Below are 10,846 nucleotides of genomic sequence, written 5' to 3'. Positions count from 1 at the left end.
ATATTGTTCATCTTCCTTGTAGTCTCTCTTTTCCCACATTTTGTCTATTTTGTCTAGTTAGATTGTTCTTCTGGGCAGAGCCCTTTACTAACTCTGTTTGTACAACACCTGTCACAATGGAGACCCATTTTCAGCTGGTCTCTTGGCACTACCATAATAAATACAAAAATAAATAAAATAATAATAATAAGAAGAAATACTAAGTTATTTGGTTTGATGCAGGAATCACCTGGTGAAATTTTCTGGCCTATGTTATGCAGGAGCACAGACTAGATAATCATAATGGTCTCTTTTAGTCTTAAAACCTATTAATGTTTCTGTTTCCACTTTATAGCAGCCCTGTTACTTGCAATTTATCGTTTTTAGTTGTTGGTTGATTTTTAAAGAATGCAAAGGAGGATTAATTAAACCATTTGGTCCCTTCCACTTTGCCACTTGGGATCATTGCCATAGTGAGATTCTTTTTATAAACATCAGTCTGACAAAGACACACCAATTATATGAATTAAACTAGATACGTTTTTCCTGAATGCTTACCATGCCATCAGCTTTCCTTGAGGGAGGTGGAGGAGCATACCATATCAGTAAAAGTAAAGAATGAAGCATGAAAAAGTCAACAGCAAGAGAAGTATGATCACTTATTTGTGACAGAGGAAAATAAGACTTAACCACTAACACTGAGGGTACGTCTACAGTACGAAATTAATTCAAACTTATTCTATTCAAATTTTCAGAAGCGATTTTATACATTCGGTGTTGTGTGTCCCCACTAAAGCATGTGAATTCAGTGGAGCGCGTCCACAGTACCGAGGCTAGCATCAAATGTCGGAGCGGTGCACTATAGAAAGCTATCCCACAGTTCCCGACGCCCACTGGAATTCTGGGTTAAGCTCCCAGTGCATGATGGGGCAAAAACATTTCTCCCGGGTGTTTCTGGGTGTGTGTCATCACTCGCTCCTCCCTCCGTGAAAGCTACGGCAGACGCCACACTGCCAGCAGATGGTGCAGTACGGTGCATCGCCTGTCTCCTGGTACTATGAATCCACCTCGCATGTCCTCTCATCTTTCTATCTACTCTTTTATCTAACCATTTCCCACCTTTTTTCAGCTACCATGAACCGAGCAGCACAGTTTCCGCCACAAACTCTGCTCTCCGGCTCTTGTATCGCTAGCTAATTTCTCCATGTTGTCTGTCCTGGGCTCCCGTGGAAGCTACAGAAGGAAGGCAACAATTCCCCGTCGTTTTTCGGCTATCGTGAACCTAGCCGCACAGCTTCCGCCGCAAACTCTGCTCTCCCGCTCTTGCAGCTCTAGCGAGCTTCCCGCCTCCGTGAAAGCTACAGAAGACAAACCATTTCCCGCCTTTTATCGGCCATCTTAATCCAAACTCTCCTACGTTTTGCACCCTTTTTCCAGGATTACCTGTACAGGAGCCATAGCGCAGCAAGCATGGAGCCCGCTCAGATCTCTGCTGCAGTTGTAAATACCTTGAGCATTATCCAGCAGTATGTGCAGTACCTGCAAAACCAGGTGAGGAAGCAACGACAGCGCGATTACTATACTAGTGAGGACATGGACACAGATGTTCCTAGAAGCACGGCATGTGGCAATTGGGAGATCATGGTGGCATTGGGCCAGGTTTGTGCCGTGAAACGCTGCTTCTGGGCCTGGGAAACAAGCACAGACTGGTGGGACCGCATAGTGTTACTTGTCTGGGATTCCCAGTGGCTGCAAAACTTTTGTATGCGTAGGGCCACTTTCATGAAACTTTGTGACTTGTTTTCCCCTGCCCTGAAGCGCAAAGACACCAAAATGAGACCAGCTCTCAAAGTTGAGAAGTGAGTGGTGATTTTTGGAAATGTGCAGACCATTGTGGGTGGCTTTAATGAGCTGGGGTTCCCTAACTGCGGCGGGGCAATAGACGGAATGCATATCCCTCTCTTGGCCCCAGCACACCAGGGCAGCCAGTACGTAAACCGCAAGGGGTATTTTTCCATGGTGTTGCAAGCACTGGTGGATCACAAGGGACATTTCACCATCATCAACGTGGGATGGCCGGGAAAGGTGCATGACGCTCACATCTTCAGGAACTCTGGTCTGTTTGAACAGCTGCAGGAAGGGACTTACTTCCCAGACCAGAAAATTACTGTTGGGGATGTTGAAATGCCTATAGTTATCCTCGGGGACCCAGCCTACCCCTTAATGCCATGGCTCATGAAGCTGTACACAGGCACCTTGGACAGTAGTAAGGAGCAGTTCAACTATAGGCTGAGCAAGTGCAGAATGGTGGTGGAGTGTGCTTTTGGATGTTTGAAAGGGCACTGGCGCAGTTTACTGACTCGGTTAGATTTCAGCACAACCAATATTCCAATTGTAATTGCTGCTTGTTGTATGCTCCACAATATCTGTGAAAGTAAGGGGGAGATGTTTATGGTGGGGTGGGAGGTTGAGGCAACTCACCTGGCAGCCAATTTCACACAACCAGACAACAGGGTGATTAGAAGAGTGCAGCAGGGCGCACTGCGCATCAGAGAAGCTTTGAAAGCCAGTTTCATGACTGGACAGGGTACGGTGTGACAGTTGTGTTTGTTTCTCTTGAAGTCACCCACCCTCTATATATATGAAAGGAAATAAAGTCAAAATTGTTTAAAAACCATTCTTTATTATTTGTTGCACAACACATTGAGAGAAATCAGAAGGTAGACCGAGGGGGGGGGAGCTATTGGGTTATGGGGGTGGAGGAGAAGGGAAGGACAAGTCCAGAAACCAAATAAAAAGTTCACATATGCCATTTTTCTGCTGCTTGGATGATCCTCTGGGGTTAAGTATGTGGGTCCCCGTAGCCTCCCCCCTCCTGTTCTTGGGCGTCTGGGTGAGGAGGCTCTGGAACTTGGGGAGGAGGGAGGGTGGTTATACAGGGGCTGGAGCAGCAGTCTGAGGTCTTGCTGCCTTTCCCACATTAGATCCACCATACAGCGGAGCATGTCAGTTTGCTCCCCCATGAGCTTGACCATAGCATCCTGCCTGCTCTCATCACACGCGTCCCTCCTCTCTTCATGTTCCTGTAATTCTTTATGGGACTCCGCAATTGTTTGCCTCCATGCATTCAGCTGGGCCCTATCAGTGCAGGAGGATTGCATGAGCTCAGCAAACACGTCATCCTGAGTTTGTTTTTTCTGCCTTCTAATCTGGACCAGCCTCTGGAATGGAGTAGACAGGGGCCGCGTTGAAACATTTGAACCTGCAGGAGGAGAAAAAGGGAAGGTAGTATTTTAAAAGATACATTTCAGAGAACAAAGGGGACACTCCTTCTCAGTGAAACAGGCAATTCATAGTACACAGCACATGTTCTTTCTGTACATTTTGCTCCTTATACTGAAGTGCCTGCCACTTTGGTGTGAGTAAGCCATCACACATGGCCGGGCAACAGAATTCAGCTTGCAGGCAGCCTAGGGCCATGCGGGGTTCTGCTTCTTCTACATTCATTTCAATGCTTTCAAACTGCTGGGCCCCCTTTCCCATAGCAAGCAATACCTGGTGGGTTTTCGCTATAAAAGGAGGGCCTGCGGGCTCTCTGGGATGATAGCTTCACACAACACCCCTTCCTCCTCCCCTCCCCCCCCCCCCCCACCGCGTGGCTCCGATGAGGCTCTGAGCAGGGATGAGCCCTTTAAACTAAACGCGAACAGCCCAGCACAGCTGGGGTCCCCCCCACCGATCAGGCTCTCACTCACCAGAAATACATTCTCTAGGGTCATGGTCCAGGAGCCTGCCTTGGGAGTGGGGGGAGGCTATTGGCTCCAGCGTTAAGAATAGTTCCTGCCTGGCTGGGGAGGAAAACAGATTCCCCACTTGCCGCCTGTGCGCTGTCCTCCTTCTCCTCCTCTTCCTCTTCGTCCTCCAATGTCTCTTCCTCCTCACTCCGTGTAACTCCCCACTTGCAGTTGTCCACGGACAGTGGTCCCGGGCAGTGGTGGCGTCACCCCCCATAATTGCATGGAGCTCACGGTAGAAGCAGAATGTATGGGGCTGTGACCCAGAGCACCCGTTTGCCTCCCTGGCTTTTTTGGTATGCTTGCCTGGGCTCCTTGATTTTCGTACGACACTGCTCTGTGTCCCTAGAGTAGCCTCTTTCCGTCAGGGGCCTGGAGACTTTAGCGTACGTATTTGCGTTCCTATTTTTGGAACGTAGTTCTGCCATAACAGATTAGTCTCTCCAACATGTGATGAGATCCAGTACCTCCTGTTCAGACCATGCTGGAGCTCATCTGCGAATCCGGGACTGCGTGATCTCTTGTGATGGTGGACTCTGCATGGTCGCCTGTGATGGTGGACTGTGCTGATGGTCACCTGTGCTGATGGTAACCAAACAGGAAATGAAATTCAAAAGTTCCCAGGGCTTTTTCTGCCCACCTGGCTAGTGCATCGGAGTTGAGAGTGTTGTCCAGAGCTGTCACAAGGGAGCATTCTGGGATAGCTCCCGGAGGCCAATAACGTCAAATTGCGTCCACAATACCTTTAACCCGGGATTGCGATCTCTATTAAGTGCTACTCCACTTGCCAAGGTGGAATACAGAAATCGGATTAAAGAGCCCTTTAAATCGAAAAAACCGGTTTTGTCGTGTGGACGGAATCATTTTTTGTTCTAATTAACTTGGCTAATTCCGAAATAACCGACTAGTGTAGACCAGGCCTGAGTTCTTTCCTGGGAACTAACTCTGAAATTTGACTCATATATGGAATTTAGGTCATAGAATCTAAGGGAGATACAAGGATTAGATCTAGTCTACTTTATCTCAAGTGAGTGTAGAAGTCCGCCTGTGCAGAGCTTAATGCAGGATCACAACTTTAGCTTCAGCTAAATGTTCAACATGGGCTATAAAATACTCTACTAAAATTGAGAAATGCCATCAGTTGTAAAATAACATCCTTTGCATCCTTCTGGTCAATTTTCAGAAGCCTTGTATCTAATCTATTAGTTAAAAAAATTAGCAAGGATCTTAAAGCCAATATAGGGTAGAGATATTGGACAATAATGTTTATAGTATATAAGATTCCTCCCATTAGCAGTACAGGCCTCTTCTAGAGGTGAAAGGAGAGCACTTTCCTCCATGGTACAACAGAGTCTATTTGTGAGAGGAATTACAGTAGTAACTTATCTTTAAGATTGGCATAACATTTCTACCAGGCTGTCATAGGCATAGCTGTCTCATAGCACCCCTGCAGGCTAAGCATGCCACTGCAGAAGCACCCTCCCTCCATTTCTTCCTCGAAGGAGGGTCCCTTCAGCCTTCCCCATGGAGTTGGAGTTTCTGATGTGGCTTAGCCCTCCACTAAATGTTAAACAATTCCAGGGTAACAAAAGTCCAAACAAAAGTATTTTCCATTCTGCTTCAGTTCCTCTTCAGCCCACCCTCTGGGGGCTCAGTTCCTATCCCTTTCCAGGCCACGTTTAAGTCTCTCTGTTCTGGGATAAAGCACTGCCTCCAGGAGTCCCAACTTCTCCCAGGGCCTTCTATAGGAGTCTAATTTGCTCCCTTTAGTTCCTCTCCCACATTGAGTTATCTACCATTTTATGAGCTGCAGGTGTTTTATTAGGCTGTCATCTGACTCCATTTAGTCCTGCCACCTTAGCCTGGGAAGCAGCTAATTGTGGCAGAGATGGGATTGGTCCCATTTCCCCTTAAAGAGGCCAGTCACCCTGTGACATAACCCAAGAAATCTACCTATTGTAAGAATTTTTTTTTTAGTACTCTCATCCATTAATAATTTCCTTACTTGTCCTTGCTGTTTTATATAATAGGACTACTGATTTCTGTAAAGTTAAATTATGTGCAATTCTTCTTTTCGGGTGGTGCTCACTGTTGTAAATTGTAACTTTAGTGTTAGAACTAGCTTATGTTCTCAAGGTAGAGGAGAATATTTCTGCAAAGTTTGGAGAAAATGTCAGGTGGTGGGTTTTTCTTTCCTTTGTGGTTTTTTTGTTTGTTTGTTTTTAGTAATAAGTCATCTTAACTATAGGGTGACCAGATAGCAACTGTGAAAAAACAGGACAGGGGGTGGGGGGTAATGGGTAAAAAAATATAAAATATAAAAAATATTTTAAAAAGTCCCAAAAAACAGGACTGTCCCTTTAAAAATGGGACATCTGGTCACCCTATTTTAACAAAATATCCTAAATTGGAGTTTTGACTTTGGTTTTTTTAAGTCTCACACAAATTAAAAAATGGCTTGTCACTATCCCAAACATTTAATTAAGTCTCCTTGAAAACTCATTTACTCATATTTGAAGAATACAATAATTAAGCAAAGTTAAAGATTTTTATGATGGATAGTTTGGGGCCCAGTCCTGCTTCCATGATTTCAATGGAAGTTATAACCCCAAATTGGATGTCCCTGGGTTGTTGTGTTGTAACAAAATATACATTCACTTACACTTCCTAAACATGTGTTATCATGGGGGCAGTGTAAGATTTATAATGTAATTAACTATTAATTTCCACTCAATGTTTTAATTCTTTCATATACTTAAGATTTCTCAACCTTAAATTTGTAAAATGTATGATAAAAGTTAACTGCAATTAAGGCTTGATGCTCCAAGATGCTGAGCACTCTGGCCCCAGTCCAGCAAAACACTTAAGTATGTGCTTATCTTGAATTAAATGGGAATACTCATGATCTTAAAATTTTAGCATGGATTGAAGTGCTTTGCTAGATTGGGGCCAGAGCGGTCAACTCCATGCAGGACCCAGCCTCTGCTGATTTATTTCCCTATCCTATCACTACAGATATGAGAAAACCAAACTGAGATCAGTGACAAAAGAGGAACAGATGTGAAAATAAAGCTCAATAAATGAGAGACCAGAGTTAATATTGACTTGGTGGTTGAAACTCAGAAAAGAAGCATCAGATCAGCAGAGTGGCCTTTGTCAAGAGGTAGTTGAAATGTACTCTTAAATTTTGAGGGTCCTTCATAGCTCCTGCTTCCGTAATAATTACTGATAGAAAGGCTTCAGATTCTGGATGAAATGAACAGATGCATTGTGGTAGCACCAGCAAGATAGCCCTTTACTTCACGAATTAGAACACAGGGCCTTTGTTGTGTCTCCACTTCAAAACCCAGCTTCTCCTCCATTCTAGCCATTTTAAGGGGCTCCTTCACTGGAAATAAGAGTCCCTTCTTACACTAGAAATAGAGTGTATGTACTTTACTGTGGGAGAAGCTAGAGATCCTATAATAGAACAAGTAACTGATTAGAGCAGCCTTGGTATATGAAATGTTTTAGATGCATTTGTGTTTGGGTCAGCTTATCCAGTTGCCTACAACTGTTCTTAGGGTTTCTTTTAATTTTGAGAAAAAACAATAGTATGCTTGAAAAACCACTAGTGGAACAAATTCATTCCTGATGGAACTGACTTCAATAATAAAAATATCTAATACTAATAACCATTTATTTATATAGTAAACATAAGAGCTTTTTCTTTTCAGAGCATCCTTTTCTTGCAAAGTAGACCAGTTTTCTATTATGTAGAGAATTAAAATTTATATAGTTTCAGACTACTGATGTATGAAACAACAAAAAGATGAATGGACATGTTTTCTGCTTAAACCTCATGAAACCAGTCTGCAGACAAATGTTTTAACCTCACTACAAAGTATTCAGAAAATGAGCTTTTCTCCAGACTTGTTTATGCCCCAGCATGATTTATCCTTTCAGAAGATTTTCTGAAAATGACCATAGCTTATACTGCAATTAAAAAGAAATATTTAAAGTATTTTTTATCTGGTGTTTTCATATTTTTTTCTGATTACTAACAATGCAGAAAAAAATTCTAGGTTGTTTATGCAAAAAAAAATTGGGTTCATAAGTACAGACTCCCACTCTATTAATATACTAATTATTGATAAATGATACACACACTCCGCATTTTGTATATGAAGTGGTCATTCTAATTTTTAGGGGTGTAATTAAAAGTATGAAATTAAGCATCATGTTTTCTATTTTTTCTTATTCTCATTATTTATAGCTTTGTATTTTCACATTTCTTGAGAAGCTCACTTGTGTAGAGAGGTTGGCTGGATGTGTCATGGACAAACAATCTTAGCTCAACCTAACAACCAAATTCTATGAGAGTGTCACTGTGCTCTGATTAATATTGCAAAGCCCTGAGTGGTATGATTCATCAACTTGCTTCCACCCCAATGGACAAATGCTATTTCTTTTTCCAGTAGGAAGATTTCTACCTAACACAGATCAGATTTAGAGATTAGCCACATGCAACCTTGTCAATGCCTAATTGTCACACAAGGAAATGATTAACAGCCTCTGTGCTACCTGTCTGTGGGTAGGCACAAGCAGCTTGCAGGTCTCCAAATTACAATATGCCCCCTGTGACACTGCACCCCATATTCTTCATATATTATATGATTATGGCATATTTGTGTTGTATTTTATGCAAGATAGGTCATGTAAGATATCATTGGAAAGACTGATTTACTAAATATGATTATCCTATTTGTATGCATGTATCATTTATTTATCTGAAGTTACAAATATCGACTATATAACTGTATTACAAATGAGTTTACACCTGCAGAACGCCCACTAAGCAGAATGCACTCAGTTCAAATGTATCAAAGGGGTAGCTGTGTTAGGCTGGATCTGTAAAAAGCAACAAAGAGTCCTGTGGCACCTTATAGACTAACAGACGTATTGGAGCATAAGCTTTCGTGGGTGAATACCCACTTTGTCAGATGCATGCAAAAGCTTATGCTCCAATACGTCTGTTAGTCTATAAGGTGCCACAGGACTCTTTGTTGCTTTTTCCAGATCCAGACTAACACGGCTACCCCTCTGATACTTGACACCATGCATGGCACTGCATTTAGCCATATGGAGTGGAAATCCATCAGCTCAGATGGTTGGCTGAGAAGGGCACATTCAGGTTAATGAGCCATTAGAGAAAACAATAGGCCTTAGAAGTTGTTTCTCTCCCATGGGGGTGGTGGGTACAAACAGCCTCATGGCTGCTATGACACTACAGCAGGGGTCCCCAACCTTTTTGGGTCCAGGGACCGGTTTCGTTTGCCGGACCCTCCGCAGGCGTGCCTGCGGGAGATCCAGCTGAGCCGCGGGACGAGCGCTCCCTCCGCAGGCGTGCCTGCGGAAGCTCCAGCTGAGCCCCGGGAGCAGCGGACATCCCGCAGGCACGACTGCGGAGGGAGCGCTCATCCCGTGGCTCAGCTGGACCTCCCGCAGGCATGCCTGCGGAAGCTCCACTGGGTCGGTTCGCGGCCCGGTTTCTAAGAGGCCGCGGACCGGTACCGGGCCGCGGACCGGGGGTTGGGGACCCCTGCACTACAGGGTCATGTGGTCAGGTCACCAGGTACTGGACTCCATCCTGGGCTATCAGGGTTTTTCCACTGACTGGCATGGGAACCAAGCTTTGAAACAAAGGGTTCCCGCCATATGCAAAAGCTATATACACCAGGGGAGTGACATCTTCATGGTTCTTCACTGACTCCCCACCCAAAGAGACTCCTGGAAACACCTGAGGAACAGAGAGACTGAACTGGGGGAAGTGCTTGACCCAGGCTAAAGGGATTTTTAGCCTGTGAATGAAACACCTGGGGATTTTAAGCTGTAAATTGGTGCAGCTGGTCCCTTAGGAATCCACAGTCTTCTGGTATCATCATTAGGGTGAGAATTTGCTATTCATATCCAATCTCTTTAGTATATTAAGCTTAGTTTGCATGCTTTGTTTATTTACTAGGTAGTCTGCTTTGATCTGTTTGCTATCCCTTATAATCATTTCAAATCTATCTTTTGTAGTTAATAAACTTGTTTTTGCTTTATCTAAAACTAGTGTGAATGGAAATTATAACTTGGGGCAGAAAGCTATTGTATATTTCCTCTCCATATTGAGGGAGGGGGGCAAATTTCATGAGCTTACACTGTACAGTTTATACTCCAGAGGAGGGGGGCGTACTAGAGTAGCTGTGAAGTGCCTTAACCAGCCCCTGCATGGGGAGGCTTCAGCTAAAAAGCCTGCCTGCATGTACTGCAGCTGGGTGTGTCCCTATCAGTATGTGCGCTGGTGAATGTGCAGGCTGAAGCCTCGGAGAGGGCATGGCAGGCTGGTCACAGGAGTACAGTGTAAAGGGAGCCCAGGCTGGTGGGTTGGGGGGCTCAGTGGTACCCCAGTTCCAGGTGGCACCCTGGGGGAACCCATCAAACCCCCTCAGATATCAAGTAATCCTAAACAAGGAGAGAAAACTTGTGCAGTAGGATCAGTAAAGGTGGGAAAGATCTATGAGATCAAACAGTCAGTCTTCCTGGATTCCAGTTCCCTCCCTGTTGACATATAAAAACACATGATCAGGTTCATAATCCCCTTGATGTGTCTTCATGAGTGGAGCATAGATGAGGTGTTAAATGGCTTACAGGGAGGTTTTTAAAGTCAGAAATGGGTGTTATGTGCCCAACTCCCATTTGCGCCTTTAAAAATCTCCCCCTTAATTTCTTATATTGGCAGGATATACAGTCTGGCAAACTTAAATCAAAATTAACAAATTATTTTGGTGGGAATGATAATGGACATACTGTATACAAACTTCATGTTCAGCGCAGCAGATACTCCATGGAAAATATCAATGTTCAAAACACTTTTAAGTGAAGCTATAATATTCTCTTTCATCACAAATGACCCGTAGCAAAACTTTTGAATTAAAGCTAACCTACTTGCTGAAGCTCAATAAATGAGTCAAATCATCAGATACTTCAGTCTATATCATTTGATCTTTCTGGTTTTTTGTTTGTTTTTGCTATTGACAGTATCTTAGACA

At 43.8% G+C, this 10,846-nt stretch overlaps 1 protein-coding gene across 1 annotated transcript; it reads right to left on the bottom strand.

The window, feature by feature from the left end:
* Window positions 1-400: 400 nt before the first annotated feature.
* Window positions 401-4,014, bottom strand: LOC123363253. Its single transcript, XM_045004125.1, has 3 exons — window positions 3,735-4,014; window positions 2,706-3,241; window positions 401-478 (listed from the first exon to the last, which is right to left on the bottom strand). The coding sequence occupies exons 1-3, from the start codon at window positions 3,988-3,990 to the stop codon at window positions 401-403; spliced, it is 870 nt and encodes a 289-aa protein (XP_044860060.1). The 5' UTR covers window positions 3,991-4,014.
* Window positions 4,015-10,846: the final 6,832 nt, after the last annotated feature.

The sequence above is a fragment of the Mauremys mutica genome, chromosome 2, assembly GCF_020497125.1.
Source record: "Mauremys mutica isolate MM-2020 ecotype Southern chromosome 2, ASM2049712v1, whole genome shotgun sequence".
Lineage (NCBI taxonomy): Eukaryota > Metazoa > Chordata > Testudines > Geoemydidae > Mauremys > Mauremys mutica.
Note: the sequence above shows the minus strand (reverse complement) of the source record. Positions and strands in the feature narration are given on the sequence as shown.

What these genes read in the sequence shown, in the direction of transcription:
- LOC123363253 (XM_045004125.1), bottom strand. Translation starts at nt 3,990, where the DNA reads ATGGGGGGTGACGCCACCACTGCCCGGGACCACTGTCCGTGGACAACT. An exon ending in CCCTAGAGAATGTATTTCTG is followed by an intron (nt 3,242 to 3,734) that starts GTGAGTGAGAGC and finishes CTCCTCCTGCAG; the next exon opens with GTTCAAATGTTTCAACGCGG. An exon ending in CAATAGCTCCCCCCCCCTCG is followed by an intron (nt 479 to 2,705) that starts GTCTACCTTCTG and finishes TGTCTTTGTCAG; the next exon opens with ACTGATGTTTATAAAAAGAA.